Raw genomic sequence first — 27676 nt, 5'->3', positions numbered from 1 at the left:
GGGCTTTGTCCTTTCTGAAGGGTCAGATTTAGGCAGTTTATGTACAAAAATGTTGGATTTACCATCCAATTATCCCTATTTCGAAGGCTCGCTTTTCAATCGCTACGTTTATTGAGGGGATTTAGTTTCTTTTAAAAGTCAACCAACACGTAAATAACAATTAAAAGCAACTTTAAATGGGTTGTTGGGGGGGGAGTATTTTACTTTACTTAATTTTTAATAGGGTTGAAAAGGTGGAAAGGTTGGGATTTAAATATAATGATTACATTTCATTTAGTCTCGGTTGAAATTTCCTCGTGGAGAAAAGTATCTTTTTAAAGCCATGCACAAAGATTCAAGTCGAGATCTCTACAGAAAATCATAGACTGAGTGTGTGTGTGTTGATGTGTCTTGACTCGGTTGCCATTCAAAACTAAGCAAGCCCAGCCACCTAATCATTTTAGGAATTGATGTGCATTTGGTCTTGAGTAGCCAGAGCAAATTCTTCGTGCAATTCCAGATGGAGGAAGGATCTCAAGTGAAAACAGGAGGGAAATGCATTCGCTAATGCATTCATCGAACTCGCATTGAAATCACTGGGAGATTTGCCCCTGAATTCAGTGATGGGATCCTGTCCTAAGCCACCGAAGTTTAGGGGAGTAAGGACTCCTGCATTGCTCCTATGTACCAAAGATGTTGATGAAGATCCTTCCCACAGGCACTGACCCCAGTAACTCTATGGCCTGCCTATATTCGTCCCTCTTACTGAAAGATGGATCCAACCAGGAGGCCAGATCCTGAATTCCCTATGTCTTCTAAACGCCCATTGACTCCCATGGGAGTTTTGCCTGAGTTCGGATAGCAGGACTAGGTTCTAAATTTTTAATTGAGAATGATCAGACTTCAGAAAGACAGAGCGGGCAAAAAACCCCCCATTTTTAGGCAAAATCTGGTACGGTAGCAACACCAAGGAGTTAATCCATCCCAGCCACGGTGCATGGGGAAAGTAACATATGAAAATTGGCAGCCAAGATGTTTGTTCTGGTAAGAAATATTGTCAGGCACGGACTAGTGCTAATTCTGTGAAACCCATTTCCTATCGGAAATACATTAAAATAGATATTGTGAACCGGACAACGCAAGAAAGTCAGGCTTGTAGCAAGACAAGACCACCCCCAGACAGCCGGGCTTAACTGTAACTCAACAGAGCAGACCCAGGGAAGCCTTTACATTATAATATTCATATAATATATGCATAGACGCTGACCTGTCAGGGAAAACCATCCATTTAAACACAGGGATCCTGTCAACAATCTGCGGGTGGGATGCAAAGAAAACGAGTGGTCAGTCTAAAGCCTTCTGCAGATCTCATATACATACAGCTCGGGCCTGATCGAAGTCAACCGCAAAACTCCCAGCGACTTGAAATGGGAGCATGATCAGGCCCGCACTTTGCAGTTAAGAAGAAACAGATTTATTGCATTCACCGCCAGGACTTTTGCCTGTCACCCCTGCACATTGCCCCGTTTGCCGTTCCGCTTGTTATCAGGTGCGTGTGTCGGCTGCTTTTCTATCCCACGCCCACCTCTCTTTACTGGTCCCAGTAAGATCCCCGGGATCAGCTCTGCTCTTAAACTGGTGCCATCCTACCTACGTGAAGGGGGTGTTGCACAGATGCACGTCTGCCCATCAGTTTAACTGGGGCTCTCCGACTGCACAACCACACGGGGAACAATGGGATTTCTCAGCGTTTTTTTTTGTTTGTTTGTTTTAACAGCCTCCCCTCCCCTTTTTCAAAGTTCCCAGTTATTCCGCTTGAGAGCAGCCCGCGCTTCCCCCAGCCGCCCCACGGTCTGATCCGACTGGAGCAAGAACACTTGTCCTGTTTTCTTTCCCGTGTGGATCTCCTCCCGGGACCAGCCCGCTCTTCTCAACCCCACCACCGAGCCTCACAAAAACTGCCGGGGAAGCTTCCCAAACAGGCCGTAGTAGTATCCGCTGCCACTGTCCGCCAGCTGGGGAAGGAAGCCCCCTTCCTTTAATTATTTAATTAGTTTGTACCTGAAATTAATCTTTTTGCCAGGCAGGTCGCAGTTATCAACAGGCTGTTGTATATTACAATGTTTTCATATTCCTCTCGGTTCCCCCTGCCCTCTACCGACTCACTGTGGATGTGACCTTTGTTATTTCAGCCCACACTCAGCAGTTAAATGGAAACAAGTTGAGCACGTTCACTTCTGATAAACATTATCCTTAAACCACTGGAGACCCGAGCAGAGTAAACGAGCTTTTCCGACAGGACCACATCAGGAACACACATTGAGAAAGGAAAAGAAACCGAATATCCGAGGGATCAGAGGCGGGGTCAGAGAGGGGGAACAGACAGGTTGGAAGACACGAGAAAAAGGCATAAACGAGGGTAAAATAGTCCACAGGCATAGGTTGGGAGAGAAACAAGCAGAGTTGGGGAGAACAATCTAAGGCCTCATATCCTGAGCATTCTGATGAAGTCCATGGGAATTTTTGGGTGCTCCAGGAATGCAGGATTGGACCTGAAATCGCAAGAGTAACTGTTAGGTAAAGAAATAGTACGTCTGCGGCCTGGAAAACTCCCTCTGACACTCTTCACTATCTTTACAATTAGAATAAGAAAAGACACCAAGAACAAGAACTAACACAGAAATAGGTCATACAGGGGAGAAAAACTGAAGATAATTTATGCATTTAGACATAAGGCCCTAGTTAGGTTATCACTTATAGTTATAGTTATTTAGCAACCATCTAGCATATTTAAAATATATTCAGTTGGTTAAATTGAAAACTCATATTTGAAGAAAAGCCCAGTCTTGTGATAGATTAGTCTAAACATTTCGGAAGGGATTATCTAATTAATTCAGTTTTCTGTACATGAATATATAATTAATTCAGTTTTCTGTACATGAGCTCCGTGTATTGTTAAATCACATAATTAACCGTGATAAATGTTGTATTAGTGCTCCATAGATCACTGCCTTCTCTTTAAAAAAAAAAATACACATAGCACATCAACAGGCAATGGCAAAAGGACTTCTGATTCACACCAAAGCCTTTAGAAAGATCTACTGAACAGCATGAAGCAGTTACAGGCGACGGTAAATGTGTGAGATTTCTATCGTGAGGTCCCGGTGAACTTTTACAAACTGAGGAAATTCCACAGTTTACAACTCCGATATTTTGAACATGCAAATCACGTTTCTGACAGATGCACAGAATCTGTTAAAAAAGATGTAGTATAGATTAATTGCAGAGATCAGATGCATCAATATTCCGAATCTTTTGAAAAAGTCCACAAAAGGACCGTGATAGACTTCCCTACATCAAGAAATAGTTTCAACATGCAATTGATTCCTGTCTTGACTCCTGTTTCCGGTAGTATCCCACGCATTCCTGATTGTGCAGATTCACTTGGTTTTTTTTAAAAAAAATAATGCTGTAAAGGAAGATCGAATATTCAAGTAAATTCAATTTTGTATTCTAACAAGATTCGTTCTTAAAAAATCCTCGTGGTTTAATATTTCATTTGAAAGTAATATTTGGAAACAGTTGAAACAGATTTTTATTTTCCTATCAGATATTTCATACACACCAATTAATGGATTATATTCTTTCTAGATTATACAGCATTTACATATCCTATTCCTGCTAGATTCTATTTTATTAAATATAAAAGTTGAAAGAAAATTATTATAAAATCCTGGCTGGAATTTGAATGTGTACAATCTATGTGTAGTATGACATATGTGTGGAATGTATGTAGGCAGACATAGCTAGTGAATCGTACATGTAACGATGCCAAACAAAACACACTCGCATACATACCCAAACATCGCCTGAAATGCAAGCACTCGTATGCCTACCAACTTTTTCTGATGATTTTCTTTTAATACTAGTCTTAGTGTTTTTGTTAAGGTCAAAATCAAGTATTTACATCTCACAATTAAATATAATGTAACACTTAAAATAGGGAAGAAAAAATATAAATTGTCTTGCTTTTTGATCATGCAGCACCAGTGTATGAAAGTCACACACGATTCCCTCATCTAAACACAGCCAGTTGCATCCACGTTTCATCTATACAGTTCACAGATTAATTTGGCTTTCGTATATGCTTTTAGTTCATAACGAAAATAAACTTATCTTTAACAATCACAACTCTGTGGGACGAATGCTAAATAATATATTCATTTATTTAAAAACGTTTTTATTTTAAAACGACAGTAGGATCATTGAAAGACACACAAATCTCCATTATCTGCAAAATAAATGCTAAAGAGCCCTGCCTTTCTCAAGACGTCGTTGTTATTCGTCTGTGAAACTGCTGACTCCAGTTATTGGATATAAACATCAACATAGTTTTCTGTTTGGCCATTTATTTTGCAAATAGCAGCGGCCAGAGAAAACCTGAAAGAAACAAAAGGCGGGCATATATATCTACTAACTTTGAACAGATTGCTTTCTCTAAAGAGATATGACCAAAATATTGCCACAATTGACAATAGCATATTAAAGGTATTACCAACCCCTGGATGTAAACTTGAACTAACAAATCTCACACACATGTAAGAGACATGACCAACTGTTTTTCCCCCCTACAAAATAATGCCTCTTCCTATAGTGCTATCATTGTATTCAGTATATTCTATTAATTTCACTCTCTGTGCGATCTACCACTACGTAGGTATATAATAGTCACCTCCATTGGATTAGAAACCCAGGTGCTGAGCATGCCTGCAAAGGAAAGCGGAAGAGCCTTCCAGGATTATGCTGTCTGTCATCATCGAGCACCAATTGGCAGGTCGTTTTGCCTTGGGTCCGCCCCTCGGGGGGTGTGCCTCTGGTGACTGATAGACTGAGCCGCCCGGCCCAGCCCAGCCCAGCCCACGTTGCTGTGAGATTGAAATGCAGAACTCCAGTCTCTTTCATCGGGAAACAGACTTCCTTTTAGCCTTTTTCCTTACATTCTTGCCATCTCCTGTAGTGGAAATCAGAGGGACCCGTGGACTTTGCCAGCCGGGATTGCAGGAGGCCGGGAGACTGAAGCTGTTGTTAAGTTCCCTGTTGTAGTCTCATTGGTGTCCTGCTTAGAGCAATGGGTAAGTGGCTGGAAGCGGCAGGAGGGTTCACGGGCTGTCAAAAGCGAGAGGACCCGTGTGAGATCATGTGCAGCCACACTTTGCTTCTTGGCTTTATTCGCGTCCCTACAAGTTGTAGGAACACGTTAAGGGGCAGCCGCAGAGAATGGAGCAAGCTAATGACTGGCTGCTTTATTATTAATGTTATCACGAGAGTAGTAGAGGATTGCAGCCTAATAGACCAATTGAGCCTGTGGCATATTGTATGTTCTTGCTGACACCGATAGGCGCAGTTAAAAAGTTAACACGGTTGCTTCACAGTGTGGGTCTAATGGTGCTGCTAACAAAGAAGCCTTAACGGGAACAAACAGCGCTAGAATCGGTCTCTTTTTCTTTAATTAGGACTCTCAGTCAGACCGAGTTTCCCTCACCTCTCTAACATGTTTGCAGAATTCAGTCAACCCATTTCGCTCGCTTTTCCCCTCTCTTTTTGCGGAGACAAGTAGCCTCGTCTGCTCGTGTGCTCTCATTTTCCAGCCCTGGAATGTGCATTCTGGACTATTTGTAAGGGCACGATTTGAAAAACGCTGCCACGGATTTTGAAAACTGCAGTCCCCAGTGTCTTAAAACCACTGTCAATGAAGTGACTGTGATGCGTTCCATCTCGGCGGCGACATCTGCCTTTTGATGATTAATAGCCGGGTGGGTGGGTGGGTTCAAACGGCCCCCCTCTGAACCGCTTACCGTGTCAAACGTGTCTCTCTGTGTGTGTTTGCTTGCAGAACCTGCCTTTGGGGAAGTGAACCAGCTCGGAGGGGTGTTTGTGAATGGGAGACCCTTGCCCAATGCCATCAGGCTCCGGATTGTGGAATTGGCCCAGCTGGGCATCAGACCCTGTGACATCAGCCGGCAACTGAGGGTTTCCCATGGTTGTGTCAGCAAAATCCTGGCTCGCTACAATGAGACCGGCTCCATCCTCCCCGGGGCGATCGGAGGCAGCAAACCTCGGGTCACCACCCCCACGGTGGTGAAACATATCCGGACCTACAAACAAAGGGACCCGGGCATCTTTGCCTGGGAGATCCGAGACCGACTGCTGGCAGATGGCGTGTGTGACAAATACAATGTGCCTTCGGTCAGCTCCATCAGCCGGATCCTCCGGAACAAAATTGGAAATCTCTCTCAGCAGAGTCACTACGAATCTTACAAACAGCATCAAGCCCCTCCACAGCCTGCGCTGCCTTACAACCACATATATTCCTACCCAAGCCCCATAACCGCTGCCGGAGCCAAAGTGCCAACTCCGCCAGGAGTACCAGCAATCCCCAGCACCATGGCTATGCCTAGGACCTGGCCTTCTTCCCATTCGGTCACGGATATCCTAGGGATCCGGTCCATAACAGAGCAAGGTAAGAAAAGGACCGAAGAAGACGCTTCTTACTCACATAGGCATACTATATAGATAGCAAAAGAGAGATCGAGCCCTTGATGCCTACATTCCGAGCATTTCTCTTAGATTTAATTCGACTCTTGTGTTTCAAAGCAGGAAGTCTCTAATTCTTTCAAAGTTTAGTGATAGTTTCATTTGTTTAGCTCCATAAACTATAGAGCTATTTTCTCCAGCACGCACTAAAGCCCAGGAACGTATTTAATAATGTTTTCTACGGGTTTATGCTTTTTGGAGGTATAATAATACATAATTCAGCGGTAAATGTTGACTTTAGCCAATGATAATTTAGCTGAAGAATAGACAGCGTAGGTTACTAACTAACTAACTAACTAACTAACTAACTAACTAATGGCACTTCACATTAACTCTCTTTCTCTGTATCACATATATATACACTCATCTACTTGTCTGTGTCTTCCATATCAGTCATTAGTGATATAATGATCTTGAATACCTTCTGTGTATTATATATATTTATTACCAAATCAGGCATTCATAAGTAAAAGCATCTTGAAATTATGGAGAAATTCAGTTTTTCTAGTTTTCGCAATCAGGCCAAATTTGCTCAGACAGGAAGTTCAAATGTCACCTAATTGCTTTCATTCTTATGTTTTACTTTGTTTTCCTCCAAAGTGGTGGTCCAGAAAAACGAAACCACTGATACTTAACTTGTTTATCCCTTTTCAAGTGACTGTTTTTCTTCTGTGCTCCTTCTTTTATTTTGGTTAGAAACATCAGCTTTTCACTGAACAAGTCTTTTATTCGCGGCAAAAAAGAGCATTTTCAAGTTTATTTCTTGTCAAGTAACAAACATTAAATGTGATTCAAAGAGCATATTTTAAAAATAACTCTGGGCTATAGTTATCACTATGTCCTGGAGTTTGAATTTCTATTTTCATTGCATGTTTTCAACTATACAAGTTGACTACACAATATATCAATATAACAAATACTCTAAAGGTATTGATATAAGAGGAAGGTTTTTACAAGCAAAGGAAGTACAGTCCCCCCCTATCCGCCCTACACACATGTTGGACACTGATTCAAAATATAACCCACATGGAACAAAAACCAAACCAAACATATGTGCGTGTGGAGCTGAATTTAGAAAATATACAGGATACCAGTATTTCATTCTGCGCTGGATGGAATTTTTCAAATGAACATTACAGGGAAAATGTAATTAGAAATGGAGAGGATTTTAATGATTTCCTCCTATATTAACACCACATTGGCAACAGGGCCTCTTAAGGTACCATTGAGTGTTCAGATTTCTTTCCTCCTCGATCTCAGATTTTGAGATTTACAAGACTCTTACTACAGTATAAATTCTCATTTTACCCAAGCCAAAGTTTGGACGGCTGAACATAAGAAGCCGCATATGAGGGTTGTTTGCCCTTGATTTGTAGGACAAATTGACCTTGCTGACATTTAAAGGAAGCCCCTATTCATGGGAAAGTGTGAGATCAGCAGAAAAAGGGGCTCACAGAGAGAGCTCAGTTTCTTAAGACAACTTCAGGCTTGTGCCCATGGGCTGCGTTTTCACTTGCAAGGAGATTAGAAGAGGTAGTTTCTGAACAGAAACAGTTCAGCACAAGAGATCGATCCTGCTCCCACTAAAGTCAACAGGAGGGAGGGTTTCCTCTTGATTTTAGTGGGCGCAGGCTCTGGATCTCAGGAAGCACACTTTACAGGGCCGAGGTAGTTTACGAGAAACCATTTTCCTCTCAGTAGCCCGGTTCAGTCTAAAGAGGGATGCGGAGCAATTTTCTTTGCCTGTAAATGTTACAATTCTGCAACTCCCTACCAGAGCCATTCGCATTTAAAATCAATGATTTGGTAAAGTTTTTTTTTCGGGGGGTGGGGGGGGGGAGGAGAAGGGAAAACTTCATAACTCTGCTGCAATGTCAGAGTTGTTCACAATATGGCTATCTTTTCCCTTTGGGGGAAAAAAAAGGGTGCATTATTCCGTTAAATCTACCTTGGAAATAATTATGTCAACCACACAGTTATTATTATGCAATTTTCTCCTCTAAATTACCTGGTGTCAGGGAAAGGTGATGATGAATGAATCGAAACAACCCCGGGGCTTGTGCTCATCGGTTTATACCATATAATTGTCTTGGCATTTCGATTAAATACGGAAAGGAAACGTTGAAGGTTTTCGCCCTTCTAAATCACAAGCCTGAATGATTGATCTTTTCTCCTGTTCTCTTCCTTTTGTTCGTCTCTCGTGTTTGTCAGTCTTCAACCAAAGAGAAATCCAACGTATTCACTGTAGAGAGAAGGGTGGGAGCGTACACAAATATGTATAATTTACACGGACGCCGATTATACGTGTGTAAAAAGATCTGCAATGTACACACATCACGTGTGGGTAGATGATAGATAATTTACACATCAAGTATTTGTAAAAGGAAATGTTATAAGAACGTATACAGTTTTCCAGCCAAGCACTAGAAGGACCAAAAGGTGTAAGTCGATTTCTGGCCATTTGGGGAAGATGACTTCCGTCTGTTTAGTACAGAAGTCGCAAGGCTGTTAAACTGTCTTTGAGGTTGAACTTCAACAAGCTGGAGACATGCATCAATGCCTCTCAGTTGTCTCCGCAGTTTTTTCACTCTGGGAGAAGACGGGGCTCAAGCTGGTGTACACATTATTAATAGGTGTCCGGGTGGTGTCAATCAGGCGCGATCGGTTATTTGTCTTGATTGCGCGGATAGAAACGAGGACGATTTGTCACTCAGCGCAGAGGATCCTGCTCGGAGCCGGAGTTACGGCGTCCGTTTTACTAGGGGTCTGGGTCACACAGATGAAGTTGTACAGAGATTTCTGCGTTCTTTTAGTGTGTGTGTTGGGTGTGTGTGTGTATGTGTGTGTGTGTGTGTTGGGGGTGTGTGTGCGAGGGGGAAGGCACAGCCTGTAGTCACTACATAGCAATGCCTGCCAGAAGCACACCGCCTTCGCTCTTCCTTTCGGACTCTCTAACCAGCCGTCCGGCGTGTCTCCCAACAGTGAGTGACAGCTCGCCCTATCACAGCGCCAAAGCAGAAGAATGGAGCAGCTTGAGCAGAAACAGCTTCCCGCCGTCAGCCCAGCACGCTGTGAACGGCCTGGAGAAGGGCTCCCTGGAGCAGGAGGCCAAGTACAGCCAGGTAAAGAGAGCCAGCGCTTGCTCACCTCAGGCGGGAGGGCTGCACTGGGGGGGGGAGCGTTCCTCCGTCCTGTCTGCGAGAAGGCTGCCCGGCTGGATTTCTAATGGCTGGCTGCAGACGGGCCTAAACTCTCCCCAGGCTCCTGGGCTCGGGCTGGCTCCAGTCGCCCTGGGCGGCTCTCTCCTTTTTACAGCTCTGTTCCCCGCTGGGCCGATTCCCAGGACGGTCTGGGCTGCTGCTGCCCTGGGTTTTGATAAGATCCCGCCTTTGCACCCTGTCATCCGAGGGCTCGGTTTGTTTAACTGCGCGTAAAAATCCCGTGAAGGACAATGATAGCGATCTTGGAGAGGAACAAGGACTCTCCCCCTCCTCTGCTCCCCCATTAGACAAACCAGCCTTAATTCGAATGACAGATCCTGGTGGAGAGAGGATTGGAGTCACACTCCGCTTCGCAAGCCGCCTCTTTAACCGGTGCCGTGATTAAGATCCCCCGGGGGGGAGCTGTGTATGTGGCGCAGGCTGGGCTCTGAGGGGAAGAGCTGATCACTGTAACAATAATCAATAAAACTAATTAACAAGGTGCCTTTGCCCAGGCATCTGCACTCTTCAGATTTAACCTCAAACCCAGGGCCCGCTCCAATGAAGGGGGGGGGGGGGGGGATGATGCGGATTCGTTGCCTTCCTCAGAGGGAGCCCTGGAGAAGGGCCCAATTCACGCTGCTAATCGAACGTAATTATTCCACTCCTCGGTGCCGATCCGAATTACTCAGCTTTCCTAGGGCGCGAGCCTGGCTTCATCGAAATAGCCACTGGGAACGGGATCGGGCACGAAAGCGCGGAAATCCCGGGGATTCCTTCTAAACTCCCGGGCGCTGCCTATCTGACACGTCTCTGGGATGGTACTGGCGGCCTCTCCGCCTGCCCCCCCAGTCCTGGAGCGCCACAGGCCCTTTACCTGAAGGAAACACGCACATTTTAACACCCCTACTCCTGCCCTTGGCACAAAGGTCCCCGATCTCTTCTGTACATCCCGCCCCTTTGCTACCCTGAGACCAGGGAGTCTGCAGACGGGCCGAGCGCACTCCAAGCAGGGCATGGGGATTCTCCAGCCCCGCTCCGGATTAACGGCAAACACCCGAGACCCGGCTAGACCCGCCACCTTTTTGTATCCGCTGCCGAGTGGCACGCTCCCTTTGCCTTGCCCGAGTAGCTCGCCTCTCCACGGTAGGCTCCACAGCACGAGAGCTAGTTCGCACTCAGGGCCCTCCAGTAACTTGGCCCTGTAAGGAATCGGCTTAGGGAATGAAAAAGAAACAGGCTTTCCAAACCTTGCTGGGAACGTGGTAAACCCACCCAGGAAAGCTGGGAATAGCCAGATCAGCTTGTGGGTATTTGTATATCGATCATAGACTTAACCAGGTGTTGAGAGGTGTGAGCTGTTTTGGGAGAGATGCTTTCTCAACAGTAAGTCAGTTACCTGAACTTCCATACTGTCACTGCACAGATAGCAGCGCCTACCCTTTAGATTATGATCAGTGACACAGGCCGATTTCCTAAAGCCCATCTATAAAAACACATCACATTTGAATGTTCAATAAGTCAATTTCCCTAGAGAATAGAGCTAGATTTCTGACCCTAGCTATTTTAAGGTTAGCTTGGTAAAAATTCATACTACTTTAAAAAAGAATCTTTCCCAAGATTCATTTAAACACATTGAAAATCCACAACATATTCAGCAGGTGATTGAATGGCTTGGAAACAGTGCATATAAATTGCTTCTGTATATTGTTAAGCATTTTACTCCTAATATTTTATTTAATTTCTACAATTTTTCTTACTGAACAATATTAGAAACAGTTGTCTAACTTTTATATTTGCTGTTAAGAGATCAAATCATGCCCCCAGAGATAAACTGTAACAGACTTAAATATGACTGTCTGGTGTCAGCACATTTTTGACAATTTTTTTTACATATAATAAAAGTACATTTCAAAACCATAGCACATTTCCCAAAATTTTGTTAATTCTGCTCTCTGTGCAGAGCCTGAAATTCATTAAGAGGTGGTTATACTTAGTTTTGGGCAATTCATGTCCTATATTCAGATTTTGTTATTGTTTGAGGGCAGCATTTTCTGAAGTGTTCAGCAAATTTGTAGGGCTTAAATTTTGGATGCCCCACCTGAGTCACTTTTTGCCTGATTTTCAGAGCTGAGAGTCCATCCTGTTGAAAATAAGGCACAAGGTGTCTAGAGTTGGGCACTTGAAATCCGATGCTCACAAAATGAATGATCACTTCTGACCATGTAGCTGCACAGGTTTAATAGAAAACATGGTAGGCCCCAAACATGAAGGCCCTTTTTATTATGTTGGCAAACACTATACAATGTTTTTTGAAAACTGTCTTTTTATTTCTTATTACAAATAATGCTAGCAGCCCAACTAAGAGTTGCAATTAATGAAAAAAATCTTTAATGAATTGATTTAACTTCCAAGGTTCTAGTTTTTTTAAATAAATAGTGCATATGCAACCAAGTTATGAAAAATATCTTGTAATTATCCTTTTAAGAACCACTGAGCCCTGTATGTAATATCTTAGGCCTCCCGATCCTTCAAACACTTATGCACATGGGTAACTTTATCAGGTGAATAAATCCATGAAAGCATTTGCAGGATCAGACCCTTGCCTTGTAAACTACTGCCTCTGAGAGGTTTTCAGTCACCTTAACAGATGAGCTAAAGAACAAAGTAACATAAACTGAGCCTTACAATTGTTTTCCACACCAGTGTAGGAAATTGTATTTTACATCTCATCCTTTCAATATTCATGCTTTTGTGTATGTATATAAATGTTCTTGTGGCAACACCAATATTATTTAAAAGTTACATACAACGTAGAAAATTGTCTACAAAATTACTTTTAAATGTAGAACATTAAAAAAACAGGGCAAATTCTACACTATTAATAAAATTGTGTTCACTTAACACAAGTATATTGGCCACAGAGTATAAAGGGTAGGAAAGGCCAAAAAATAATTAGGAGTTGTTGAAAATATCATTTTTAGAGCAATATATGATCAAAAAATCAAACAAACAAAATCAACCCCTCCCCCCAAAAAAAATCTAACCAAAAATAAAAAGTACTGCTGAGTACTTCTAAAAAGATCTTTTTTTCCAGAATAGCTTGTGTAGATTAAATCTAGAAAGCTTTAATTTATATTCTGGGCTACTTACAGTATAGTGGTCTTGCTTGTTTACCATATTAATAATTAAAATGTATATAACTGCCTTACTAACTAATAAGCTGACTACTTGTCTGACCCAGAATATCCTCAAAAGGAAATCAATGTCAAAGAAGAATGTGAAAATGTGGTTTTTGCCATTTTGACAAGCTTTGTGGTTTGAACAGAACTGTTCTAACAAGGTACAAAAAGGATTTCATATTGAATTCTCAATGGACAGGCAATTTTCTTATCAGTTTCTTCATTTGGGTTGAAATTCACGCAAGCATGGTGAGTCTGTGGTAAACATTCTGTGGCTGTTTAATCTGTCAGTAAGATTGTAAGGTGTCTCCACAATTGCTATGTGTTGCAAAGGGGTTACTGCCCCAAGAGGCTGGCAGGGCAGGAGGAGAGACCATTGGATCTCCACTTTTGTGGATCCAGGAAATAGGTATCTAGAACAGGTGGAGTAAGGAGAAGTTTTAGCCAGTATTCATGCTGCAGAGAGACTACATTGAAATACAAGCTCTGCCTGTGGGTTACTGGGTGAATGCCATTCCAAAGGAATCCCCGCACAAAACCTGTTTACTGAAGCTCTATCCACAGAGGGATGAATCTGGAATTTCACCCATGGAACAGAAGTGACAGATCTAAAATAATAGGCCAGATTCAACCCTGTGCTACTCAAGTTTTACGCCAACATAACTGAAGTCAATAGAGCTTTGCTGGCCTAAAACTAGAGTAGAACAGTGGGGAATCAGGCTCTGTGCCTTTAAGGAGAATTCTAATTGCAGAACAAGGAAGGGGCGAATGTGCCACACTGCATTTTAACAAAGGGTTTAGTGGGAGATGAGAATATAGTTATAACCGATTATTATTATTTCTAATTTGTTAAGCACCAACGATGCACAAGACACAGTTTGTGGTTCTGCTTTCCACCGCTTGCATTGGGAGGAATGCTGCAAATAGATGGAGTCTGCTTCGGCTACCTTTACTCATGTGGAGTGATACTTCACTCCACAAGTAGCCCAATGGAAACTCACTCCACATGAGAAAGTGGCAGAAATTGAGCCCTCAATAAGGTTTACTGCACATTTCAACTATATTTTATTTGGTCCATCCTTGTATAAGGAACGCAGTCATTTTAATGGGCCAGATCTTGCAGCCTTTATTCAGGCAATACTCTCATTGACTCCTGTGTCAGTCTTTTCGGAGCAGAGGCAGTGCCCCCTTTGCAACATGTAGGTGGTGCTGAGACTTTTTTACATATTGCCTTTCTCTCCTTACTCGCTGCACATCAATGGAATTTTGTCCGAGTAAGGCCTAAAGAATCAGGCCAAAACTCTCCAGATTTTTTTTGTCCTTAGCAATATGCCATCAAATGCACTTGACACAAAATCTACCTTTCAACTGTATAACATTTGAAGCTCCCCACATTAATAATTTTCTGGTGTCTTTGGAGCCCAAAACTTTGTCCTGTATTTGGACTTCAACAGGTTGAAAGATCTGACTGGTACACTATGATTTTGCACCAAAAGTCAATAGGAAATCACAGAGATGCCTTGCAAAGCTCCCATTCATTTTTAATTAACTGATGCCTCCAGTCTTAGTTTGTATGCAAGCAATTGCATTATATTTTCCGAGTGCATCATTTTACACACTTTTGGAGCCAAAGCAGCTTTACAGACAGAGCAGCACTGAGTAAGAGGAAACTGGAGAGGAAAATAGATTTTCCTGGGAACGTGACAGTTTTGGTTCACAAATGCTTCACATCTTCGAACTCAGCAACACAACCACATATATGCCTGCAAACATACTTTATCAAATGTTGGGGGTGCTTGTGAGGTTAATTACTTTCTGTGAATATTGACGTGAAAAGCACCTTATACTTTAAGGAAAAATTATTTCAGAGTTAAGCCGCTTCTATAAACAGTTGCATTTAGGGAAACTAATTGAAATCCTTGTGGAGCTAAAATAAATAGAATTCCATTTGTACATTGCATTTGAAATGAATATGTTTTATAAATATGAACAGTTTGTAAACTGCAATGTTCAGAGGTCTAGGTCTTGTGACTGAATAGGCTAATTTTATGGAAGTACAAATTGAATAGTACTGAAGTTTGTATTTGCACGTCTATAATAAAATTAATGCAAGGATTTGGGTTATGTACATATAATTTGTGGAATGTTAGTAGGCAAATATTATCACAATACTTGTCTCAGGATTTATTGTCATGGCTATTGCAGGAAGAAGATATGCACCTTTGACTAGAATGGCTGCTACTTTCTTGACAGGCCTACATTAACAAGTAGGGCCTAAGGGCAGGTATCCTGCAAGTTAATTATTGGGGATAAGAAGCTGTTCTAAGACCTGACTCAAAACCCACTGGAGTTACTGAAAAGACTCCCACTAACTTAAATGGGCTTTGGATCAGGCCCTGAATGAGGTCCCACTCTTGCACATCAGAGACACTATAATGGCTAAAGTTTACACATACTAATATGTAAGAAGCCCTACACTCATCCACAGTCAAACCTTTTATCAACTATTGAGTGTTCACTTCCACAACCAAACTTTTGACAGCTATTGAACTTTCACTTTTGGAATTTTCAGGAGTTACTGTCCCTTTTTCCCAATTGCACTGGGATTGGGAGGTCATGAACTCTAATTTCTTATATCCCAAGGGAGAGATTTTCATACCCAGGCCTCCATTTTAGGGCAAGCAAAGGCAAATAAATGCAAGTGCAGTTCTGGACCCACAATTATTTGCACCAACAGCTTAGGCCATGTAGATATCTAAAATCCTGCTCTTTGGTTATAGTAGACAATGAATTGTGGGTGCAGTGGGTAAAGCACCTCTAATTATTTTCATCCATAATTACATGCACCCACAAAAAATGGTGACTCTTGTAAGAGTGAGTTGAATATTTAGCCCTAAATGTTTTGGCCTATTATCTAACCCTCTTACAAGGGTTACTTGCCACAAAATGCCCCTAGCAAATTAGTTAGCTGGCATCCTCCATTCCTAATCAGATCCCAAACAGTTGGATTCATAAGCGCAGGTCCATGATATACAAGTCCCTGCGAATATCCTAGAAATGCAGTCTCCCAGCCATCAAGTGTCCTGGGCACTTAGAACATGTTCCCACAGGCTTCCCTGCCAAAGTGCCAAGTAAAGTTCTGAATTTCCCAGTTAGCTGAAGGGATTATGCTCCCTGCTGCACCTGAGGAGGGAAGAGTTTAGATCAGAACAGTCTGACCTGGGGAATGTCCAGTCCTGCTGTACTCTGATTAGTTGCTTCACACTGATTCCCACCATCAGGACATTGTCACCAAGGTGGATGATGATGAGGTCTAGGCATCCATGTCATTGCATGTTGTGGATGAGGGGCATGAGCTGATCCCACTACATACACCTGATTCCTTCCCAGGTGATCTGGATCGCACCCCATTCGAATCCTATTTGTGAGACCTGCCTCTTACTGGCCACCCGCTTCCACGCCCAAAACACAGTGCCCTGCCCAACAATCCACATGGCTTCAGGGCATTCCACCGGGATGAAACTAATAAAGAAAGTCAGAGAGGTGAGTGAATAGTTGGCACCCAAGTTGCATTCCGAGCACCATCTGCTTATTGCCTGGACGTCACTGTCTGGGAACTCAGTCACAGTAGTCAAGATCATGGCACCTATTCTGAAGGAATGAGGAGCTTGAGTGTTGAGGGATCCCTATCAGGATCAGATCCCCAGAAATATGGACATTTGGTATAAACCCATCCTGTAAGCCTTCCTGTGTTTAGAGTGCAAGACAATGGAGACAGGAACCTATACCTTGTGCTTTATGGCTGCCATGGTAATTGGGCAGCCAATGGGAACTGCCTGTATTCCCAGTCACAGAATTAATGATCATTCAGTAGGCTATGATGCTTCCCTCATCAACTTGTCAGCAGCTGATAATTGCCCCTGAAGCTTGGAGCCTTGCTGGACAATGGGAATGGTGGCTTAGGTCTCCATTAAGATGGCAAATTAGAAGGGAATAGCAGCACCATTGCCCCTGTGGCTCTCCCATCACCCTATAAGCTATCTCAAGGGAGCTACTACTCCCTTATTTTCTCCTTCCTGCTGACCCCAGTTTGGTGTGACTATGTTGTCAATTATATTATATTAGGTAGAATATTTTCTATAGAACAAAGCACTTCTATCTATAAATGTAGAAAAGCAAAACATTTGATCCTTACTAAACATTATTTAGATTTGATGGACGTACCAGTTGCAGTTCCATAGTTGAGGCTAAGTTTTACTCTTAAAGCAGATAGAATTTCTTTAGAAAATATTATACAACTTTGTATCAAAGGGGTCTTTAGGTTTACTAGCTCCATCTTAGGTATTTGTAGAGCATTCACCATAGTTTCAAAGGATAATAACCTCCACTTATATTGTATTATGTTCTATAAATCGGATTTTAAACTGAAAATGCACACTGTAGTGAATATACAATGCTCATACAACACTTGCCTTTTAAGAATGCAACCATCATGCCTTAGGTTAGCAAATGATTTGAGGACAGAGGATTAGAATTCAAAATGATCTTGACAAACTGGAGAAATGGTCTGAAATAAATAGAATGAAATTCAATTGGGACAAATGCAAAGCACGCCACTTAGGAAGGAATAATCAATTGCACAAATAAAAAATGGGAAATGACTGCCTAGGAAGGAGTACTGCAGAAAAGGAGCTGAGGGTTATATTGGATCACAAACTAAATATGAGTCAACAATGTAATACTGTTGCAAAAAACCAAACATCATTCTGGGATGTATTAACAGGAGTGTTGGAAGAAAGACATGAGAAGTAATTCTTCCTCTCTACGCAGCACTGATAAGGCCTCAAGTGGAGTACTGTGTCCTTTTCTGGGCACCACACTTTGGGAAAGATGTGGACATATTGAAGAAAGTCCAGAGGAGAGCAACAAAAATGATTAAAGGAATCAGGTGTATGTAGTGATATCATGACCTATGATGAGGTTTGTTTAGTCTGGAGAAGAGAAGATGGAGGGGGGGGACATGATAACAGTCTTCCAGTATGTAAAAGGTTGTTATAAAGAGGAGGGTGATAAATTGTTCTCCTTAACCATGGAGGACAGAACAAGAAGTAATGGGCTTAGATTACAACAAGGGAGATTTAGGTTAGACATTAGGAAAAATTTAAGCACTGGAATAAATTAACTATGGAGATTGTGGAATCTCTGTCTCTGGAGGTTTTTAGGAACAGATTAGACAAACACCCTTCAGGGATGATCTGAATAATACTTGATCCTGCCTCAGTTCACGGGACTGGACTAGATGACCTAGTGAGGTCCCTTTCAGTCATACATTTCTATGATTCTATGATTGGTGTTAGCTGTGGTGGACTATAAGGCGTTGAATCTATTTCACTATGAAATCCACATTCATTTCTCTTCTACCAAAAAAAAAAAAAAAAAAAAGTCGAACAATATTCAATACCCTTTCTCTCTCCTCCAAAAAAGTAAGTTTTGTTTTGTTTATAGAATGACCATTACTGGGTCCCATATGTGTTACCCTTTTATCCTTTCTCTCTTTTACTATACTGTTGCTGTCCTGGACTCCTTGGATTTGTTTTTAATGTGTCAGGCTTTTTAAGAAGGTGTTTTTCACTTTTGTTTCTGTTGTATTTTGTTTTGATGATTTTGTACAGTGACCCCGGAACCTGTGGGAGGTGGCTGTTGTTGGTGTGTAAATCAAATGTATTATTACTGTTTCTGAGAGCAACTTTTTGTTCCCCTAAAGAGACTCAAACTTGGAATTTGATAGCCAAACATAATTTAAGATATGTCCTGATGAATGTTATAACTATAGTTACAACATTCAATTAATCTGATCCGACTTTTTGTGCTACTTGGTGCAGCTGGAGCTGTCTATAAAAAAGGGAAACAACTTTAAGTTAATAAAAAAGTGCATTGAATTACAATATTAAAAGTGCATTATTAAGAGAGTGGACCTCATTTTATAATGAAGTAGCGTGACTGTCTCATGCTGTTTCATTGTAAAACACTGCATATTGAATTCTAGTTACCATGAACCTTTGCTGACAGTAAAGTTGTTCTGAAAAACATGACTTCACTTAAGAGAGATCCACTGTGTGTGGACAGCTATTTAATTAAAAATTTGGACTCTGATCCTACAAATATTTAAGTATGTGCATAATTTTATTCATCTGAATAGTCCTGTTGACTTCAACTGTAGAATTGTTAACCTTGTTCCATGTCATTTATATATATGAAGAGTAAACCAAGTAACTCCTAGTTCCTGAAGAACTAGCTTCAATTTTTACAGCCAGATAATGTAGAAATCAGTGCAATTACATTTTCCCTGAGCAATAAATAAAATATAAAGCTACTACACTTATGGTGTTAGAATTTTTAAATAATCTAATTTCAAATGTATTACAGTCTAATATATGTACTATGCTGAAATTGAAGTAATATATTTGAAGACAGTGTTCTAGCTACTACTAGATGTTCCACATTCTATTCAGGTTGACATTTTCTTTTGGACATTGAAGTTGTTTAAAAAATTTCCTTCTCCAGTTTTTAAAATTAATCTTATAGTGCTCCCAGTGAAATTAATGAGCATTTGCCTTTTACTTCAGTTGGAAACAGGAGCATGTCCAGTAAAGGTAACTATTTCCTGTATGCTGGATAGAGTACGTTATAAAATATGCATAGATTTTTGGATCAAGCATAGTAATGAAAACTCAGCAAATATATGATTGCAGAATCAACTATAACTACACTCATATATTTTGCTATAATAGGGATACAACTTATTGTGATCAAAATTATTTTTCAGAAACATTCTTCTATGAAGAGCTTTATCGTAAAAAAGGCCAAGTACTGCAGTCCTTACTTAGTGCTCAGCTCTGTAAACTCTTACTCATGCAAGTAATTCTGATCACATGAGTAGCCTCATTAAAATAAGTGGAACATTCATGTGAATGAGCATTTGTAGGATTATGTAATTTCTCCCACTGATGCCAAAGGATTTAGTAATGACTTCAGAATTTAACCTTAATTCTATTAACTACAATCACCACCAAAATATTATTTTATGCTATTTATTTTAAAAGGTTAGAAGAAATGTACGTGTATTAATTGCATCTTTAGGTAATCCACTCTCCTAACTGAGATTTCCGTTACATACCTGCTGCTGATGTTTTACTTGGAAAATTTGTTTACTCATCCCTTGAGATCCCGTACGTTGGCTTGATTTATAAATCATATTTACCATCTAATTAAAGGGAGTGTTTTAGCATGTTTGCTTCCTTTATATTTACAGTTTGCATTTGATTGCATCTAATCATACTCTTGTAACCTCTCTGAGTAGTTATATGCACGTCACTAAATACGTTAAACATATTTGGGGCGTTTAAGATGATTTATTTATTCTGTCGAGCGATTAGATATGCAGCAGTGCTGTCTGCTGTAGTTTTCTTTTGCTGTGGAAAAATGTACTCCTTCAGCAGCTACTTTGCAAATGTGTTTTCAGCACATTGGATGCACATTTCTATTTTACAGAAATTGCTCCAGCTTTTCATTTTGAAAAATGAGCAGTGAGAAAATGTCTATTTGTGGAGTTACGGTAGCATGCCTATAATTAAGGCTGCTGGCAACCTTCCATTCTAAAGGCTAACTGCTGCGCTCAATAACACTAGTGTGATAACTTTGATAATTTGCTTAGTTTGCTTTTGGGTGATGGCTCTGCGCTGGAGGATCATGTTATAGATAAAGTTTGCTACTCTAAAGAGAGGAATTACATCCACACTGATATTACATTTGAGAAATAGCAGCACTGTTTACCAGAGGTCCATTCCTTTTGACCTGATGCAGGCAAAACTCCCATTGGTTCCAATGGGGAAATTTGGTTTGAGGCAAGACTGCTGGATCAAGGTCATTAGTGTCGATAAACTAGGTAGTTGAGGAAGGCACTGTTTGCCCAGGAAAAATGTTGTTTCTCAAGGAAGTTACGATTTGTTTTTTTTTTATAAATGTTTAAAACACCTCTTCAAAGTGAAAGCTCCAATAACATCTTAGCCTAATAGAATACCATAGCAAGCACCAGAACAATGGGTTGATGAGTCAGAATAATGGAGGCAACTCCGTCTAAATAGTAGCCACTTACATTGTCCATCCAGATTATTATGCTTTACAGTGACAGACACGAATGTAGTGCCATAACTTTGCATGGTATTTTGTATAAATTTTGAATAGACACAGTTCCTGCTCTAAACAGCTTATTGTCATAGAATTCATTGAGGAAGTTCTTGCAGGATCAGGCAATAAAGCAGGCACCGATAAAACATACATATAGCAGATAAAAAAGGGAGGTAGGGGGAGAAGGATTAAGGATTAAATCAAGTAAAAGTGAGAGGAATCATTCACTAACGGAACTCTGGATTTACAACGGGGTAACTCAGAGCAGAACTTGGTCCATGTGGTTTCTACAGGCCACGACTGGAAAAAATGAAAACCATCAAATGGAGATGGTGGAGACTGAGAGATAAATAGGAGGGATTGTCCAAGGAGTGTGTTCCTTGTCTCCTCTGAAAATACAAGTTAGAGGCGGAGCCTGTTTCATGGGAAGTTAATGGGAGTTTTGCCATTGACTTCAATAGGAATAGGGTTGGTTCTTAAGGGTCTGTTTATACTGCAACTAGACACTCGTGGCTGGCCCATGCCAGCTGACTCAGGCTCACGGGGCTCAGGCTAAGAGGCTGTTTAACTGTGTTGTAGACGTTCGGCTCAGGCTGCACCCTGAGCTCTGGGATCTTCCCACCTTGTGGGGTCCTAGAACCTGGGCTCTAGTACAAGCCTGAACATCTAACCCACAGTTCAATAGCCTCTTAGCCTGAGCCCCATGAGCCCCTGTCAGCTGAAATGGGCAGCCCCGAGTTTTTAGTTGTAACGTAGACATTCCCTAAGCGGCTAAATGACCAATGTAAGCTACTTGTTCCAAAGATTATTGAGAGTCAAGTGGCCCCAATGTAATCTCTGCTCCAGATACGTAACCTTAAATTATTATATATTATAAATTATATATATAAAAGCAAATACAATGATTGGGCCAAAATCTCAGCTAGTAAAAATCAGTGCAGCTCCATTGACTTCAGTGGAGGAATTCTGAATTGCAACAGCTGAAGTTCTATGTGTTCAACTATTTTTAAATTACAGACCTGACTTTCCTTTCATTTACACTGGGGTAAATCAGAAGTAAATTAGTGGAGCTGCACCTGTGTAAAGTTAGTGGAAGCTAGAGCAGAATGAGGCCCTGCATCTTCAAGCAGAGTTTAGAGAACTTGTTTTGCTACATTTACTAACCATTACAAAATCATGAGTTCTACATTTTGAACATAACTCAGAACTGCTCAAGTTCTAGTTCCATTTGGCTCTTGCAAAACATGAATTCTGGGCAGATGCAACATTGAAAACCAAATGTTTTCCCCTAGAAAAAGAGTAGTAATTACCTTCCAACATGATTGTTTATCATTTGTATAGCCCAAGATTGCATTCAACTGAAATATATTTATTTGTTTTTAAAATTAAATTTCCCTTGAAAAACCATGGTTTAAATTAAGAGAAAAAATATTCTTGAAATTTTTAAGTTTCACAAAACTCAACCCTTAAACAAAGTTCTGAAGGTTTAGTGAACCCATAAACACCACAGGGCTCGCCCTCTTTTAATTATGTATGTTTGGATTTTGGTGTTCTTTTCGTCTTATTGAAATACACATGATGAATTATTCATCCAATGCATATAGTGTCATGGAATGTGATCTGTTCCATTTATTTTGTAAGTGAATGTAATGTTTGTAAGAAGTGCCAGATTGACAGATGGAGATTCAAGCTCTCTGTTAACCCACACAGTACAAAATTCAGGCAGCATCTATGAAAGCTTCCATGTATGCCTCACCTGTATGCCTCAAACCTAAGTTGTAGGGTATGCCTGTTTCCATGATAGTTTTGTCTTTGGCCTCTTTGCTGAAACTTCGGATTAGAGTGCCAATTGGTGCCTACTGTGATGATGGTTTTGTGAGATAAACACTGGTTAATTAGGAACTAGAATAAAACCAATTCATTTAATCAAAGAAGCATCAGATGATAACAGTTTTCAGTCATTATCAACCCCTAGGAAAGATTTGAACTGGTGACCAATAGGTAAAAGGTTCCCTACCAATTACAAGTTACCCATGTAAGTACATTCTAAATTCCAAAGCAATGTATGTGAGTAATATTCAAATCTTCAGAGCTGAGGTTGAAGAAAAGGAGTGGTGGCATGTGGGTTAATTTGCCAATTACAAAATCAGGGTATATTTTTATTATTTATCTTTTATAAAAATGAATGAATCGGTAGAAAGATTTTGTTAATGAACCACCCATGTAAAATATGGAGTGTAATTCAATAAAAGACTGGAACTCTTCCAGTAATTAAAATCCATGGCTCTGTGTTTTATTCACTGGCATGGCATCACGTTAGGAAAGGCCAATGCAAAGATAGGTAGAAGATGAAATAAATGTGTGCATTTTTGGGCCTAAGAATTTATCAAAAAACCGTGCAGTCACCTATTCTTGAACAATTCCTGACAAACTTAATTTTATACATTTGGTGTATTATAGATAGTTCCAGTTTTACTTACAATGCCAGATTTGCCTCACACCATACACAGTATTCAGTCTGGAGTGCCAGTCCAGGCAAAATTCTCATTGACTTCAATGACAATTTTGCCTAGGCAAAACCTATAGGACTGGACCCAATCGACAGTAGTTCCTGAACACCAAAAGTTACATTGCTACCAAACATAACTACTTCTCATGGTATGTGACTGGTGTGAAATAATCACTGTCATCGTAAATCAAACAGTGCATAAAAATGTAAATGACAGAGTACCAGAGCACCTCTTTGAGGACACACACAAATTCTAATCACTTCTTTTTTTCCCTCCTGCTGTAGAATTTTCATCATAGTCTAAGAGGCACAGAGAGAAGCAGTCAGTGTTTGAGACATTCTCTGAGAATATTCTATAGAACGATATTCTGATACATTCGATTTTCTTCCTTGTTCACAAAACTAGGAGCCCAATTGTTCCCCCAGATCTGCACACTGTGGGAAATCTGCCTTGGTTTGTGCAGAAGCGAGGGGGAAGGGAGTGAAGTGGTGATTGGGGGGATTGGTGGGAGACACCCATCACCCTCCAAACTCTGTGGGGAATCCTTGAACAGATTTGGGTTGTGTAATTTCTGCACAGAGCCACTCACATCGGGTAATTCCTTTTAAAGGGGAAAGTTCCAGAGGTTGCTCCTTTGGCAGCAGCCATGCAGTTCCGCTTGCAGCTGTACTAACTGGGAGCTGATGATGGGCTTAAGGGGTTCCTTAGCCAGTGCAGAGGCACAGGAGATCCATATGGAGTCCACACAACTGGACATGTTTTGTGGTTCCCTGGGAATTGAGGGTTGGATGCCCTGTTTTTTCCACGTGGTGGACAAGCCCCAGACTCTCATCAGAAGAATTCAGAGGAAACTCCATGAGGGGCAATTCCCAGAGCTGCTCTTCCCCCTAGATTTGTGTCAGGCGCAATTGCACAGTATGTATCTTTGTGTTTCAGAGCTTCACAAAATGTATCTCAGGGCTCCCTTGCCTGTTTCATTCTGATATTGTGAAGTGCTTTCTGTTACCTTTGAAAAGCCCAAGAATTTCACATGGTGCAGAAGAACATTTTATAACAACAGAGCAGGCACAGGAGACCTCAGATAACAACATTTTAGTGAGACCTTTAACATCCAATAACTGTACCTATTGTAGAATCAGTGAAATGATTTAATAAGTGTTATAACTTACAGTGCAATCATTCAAGGATTCATATTATTTGTTATTGTTGAAAATACTGAGATTTAGAATTCAAGGTGAACTATAAATCTGAGACATGCAGGAGAAAATGTAACTGGAGCTGAATTTCAAAACAAAATTTGGATTTGGAATAAAATGGCAATTTCAGTTTCAGTTAAACATTTGTAAATTTGAAAAACAGTTTGTTATTCCTACAGCTGTATAATTTGTATTAATATGTCTGTTAAAGACATAAGGCTGAATTCTCCTTTCTCTTATGCTGGTTTTACTGCTGCAAAACTTTGTTTTGACTTCAGTGGATTCACTTCTGATTTTGATTAGTGCAAATGATAGGAAAATCAGTCCTAATGGAATTACACTGGTGTAAAATATATAGGTGAGATCATAATCAGACCTTTACAATTTAGAAAGATCTAAAATGTGGATATAAATCTGAAATTTGGCCAGATGAAATCCAAACAAGAGAAAAATAGGCAAAGTAGAAAATGTTAACATTATGTGAAGTTTTATCCGAAACAAAAGTCTGCCCCCTTTTTTACATCTCTGTGTTACACAGTTTGGTCCTAGTTCTACAAAGCTTACATCTAATCGCAGTGAATGGCAAAACAAAACATGATTACGTGCTTTGCTGAATCAGGACTTAAATGCAGTGCCCTTATGTTTGAATAGAAAACTTGCTTCCTGAAAAAAATAACACCGACACATAAAATAGCACTACATGAATCAAAACCTGAGCAAGATAAATTACCTAGCTTTGCATGTAGTCTGATGCGGAAGCATTTACAGTGTGGGGATTAAAACACTGACCATTTTTCATTTAAAAAGGATGGTGTTTCTCTTGAATTCCTCCTGGGACAGACTGAACGTCTCTCCCTTCTTTCTTTACATAGAAATCCTTACCAGCAGGCTACATAAACACCTATGAAAAATGGTAAGGCTGTGGCAGTTGCCCTTTAATTGTTCTGCTCACAAAAGTCCCATTGAAGTTAATGGGAGTTGTCAGTAGATATTGTTTGCAAGAGCAGATCCCAAAGATGTAGAAGTAGGTTTAAAAAGACACCATGGATAATAATACTTGGCACACAAATATCACTTTTCAGCTATACATTAAAACATACTTTATAAATGTGGATAAGTATAATTATCCCCGTGTTCCAGATGGGAAAACTGAGATACAAAGGGTGAAATCCTGGCCCCATTGAATTCAATGGGATTTTTGCTATTGACTTGAATGGGACCAGGATTTCATCCAAAGAAAGCTGAAGTGAATTGTCTAAGTTCACACAGCAAGTCAGTGGTTGAACCAGGTAGGTATAGAACCCAGATCTCCATATTCTCTCAGTCCAGTGCTCTGCTCAATGGTTATATAGACATGTGTACAAATTCATGATTATTAGGAGTTCATTCTTTCTGAAGCAGAAAAAATGTATCTTTGTACTTTAGAAATGTTTTTTTTCCCCCTTTCCCTTTCAGGCACCAAATGGTCTTCCAGCTGTCAGCAGTTTTGTCTCAGCACCGACTATGGCTCCTTACCCTTCACCAGCCCAGGTGTCACCTTATATGACATACAGTGCTGCCCCTTCTGGTTATGTGACAGGCCATGGTTGGCAGCATGCTGGAGGCACTCCACTGTCCCCTCACAATTGTGATATTCCTGCGTCGCTGGCATTCAAGGGCATGCAGACAGTCCGAGAAGGTAGTCACTCTGTCACAGCTTCCGCTCTCTGATAAGAAATTCATACTAGAACAACTGTAACTCAACCTTTTTCTTCCCCTCCCTGGCTCAGAGACTGATCTTTTGTGTTTGTGACATTTACATATTCCTCCCCCTGACTTTTCTCCCACACAATCTTTGGATTGAACTAGTAAAAACAACATAAAAAACTGATCCATGTGTTGTTGCCCTTGCACTGTTTTAAGTAAAGAAGATCTTACATCCCTCAAAGGGCTCATGGAAATCTAGTCTGACTATTCATTGGTAAAACCACACATATTTATTCTAAATCAACAAGAACTCTTTAAATGTGCAATTGTTGTTGAGATTTGTGTAAAATCAATAAAGAAAAATCAACAGAGAAAGATATGCTCTGCCTCTAATCAACAAAAGTGGCCAAACAGAAGTTATTTGCTGATGATCTGTCTCTATAGAACAAATCCTTTATCAACAAGGTTAAGTGATCCACTGTTATTGTTAAGATATTACTTTTTTGTTTTTGTTTATCAAATATAGAATCAAGGCAATATGTGGCTCTCACATTCTTCCTGTATTTCATCCTGTTACAAAGACAGTAATGAGTTTGTATTTTCTATCTATTTGTAAATATAAGCTTTGGACAGCATTTGTATTTCCATTCCCCAGTACATTTCTGCTTCTTTTTTGATGTTAAAAGGTGACTTTCTAGCTAGTTTCTGTTTCTTTGGTTGGTGGTGGCAAGAGCCTCAGGTGACTGAGGTTTAGACAGTTCTTTTGTCATGTTTTGTGCATACAGTGGAGGCTTCAACATCTTAAGGCATTTGTTTCTTCAGCAGAGGACTCAAAGGCAAATGACCAAATAACTCTCCCAGGTCATACCTGTCTCCTAGAGTCATGACACAATCACCCATATGCTGTGTACAAAAGAGAAGCGTGTGGAAAATATCTGAAAAAAATAAGAACTGTCGAGAAAAGTGATTTAGAAGTTTAAGTTTAATGTGAAATGTGTAAAGACACACTTAATCAACGCAAGTTAACAAAACCACTGTGAAACAAAACTGTACTGTCTTTGTTGGCTTACCTGTGTTCAGCAATTTCAGCCCCAAGATTATGTTGTAACTTTTTAAAAAGAAAAAGTTGTCATAAAATTTCT

At 40.6% G+C, this 27676-nt stretch overlaps 1 protein-coding gene across 1 annotated transcript; it reads left to right on the top strand.

The window, feature by feature from the left end:
* Nucleotides 1-5107: 5107 nt before the first annotated feature.
* Nucleotides 5108-26558, top strand: PAX9 (paired box 9). The gene is made up of 4 exons (XM_067532256.1): nucleotides 5108-5111; nucleotides 5873-6499; nucleotides 9556-9695; nucleotides 26304-26558. The coding sequence occupies exons 1-4, from the start codon at nucleotides 5108-5110 to the stop codon at nucleotides 26556-26558; spliced, it is 1026 nt and encodes a 341-aa protein (XP_067388357.1).
* Nucleotides 26559-27676: the final 1118 nt, after the last annotated feature.

Source organism: Emydura macquarii, unplaced genomic scaffold (assembly GCF_026122565.2).
Source record: "Emydura macquarii macquarii isolate MOO-44397 ecotype Brisbane River unplaced genomic scaffold, CSIRO-AGI_Emac_v2 contig_374, whole genome shotgun sequence".
Taxonomy (NCBI): domain Eukaryota; kingdom Metazoa; phylum Chordata; order Testudines; family Chelidae; genus Emydura; species Emydura macquarii.
Note: the sequence above shows the minus strand (reverse complement) of the source record. Positions and strands in the feature narration are given on the sequence as shown.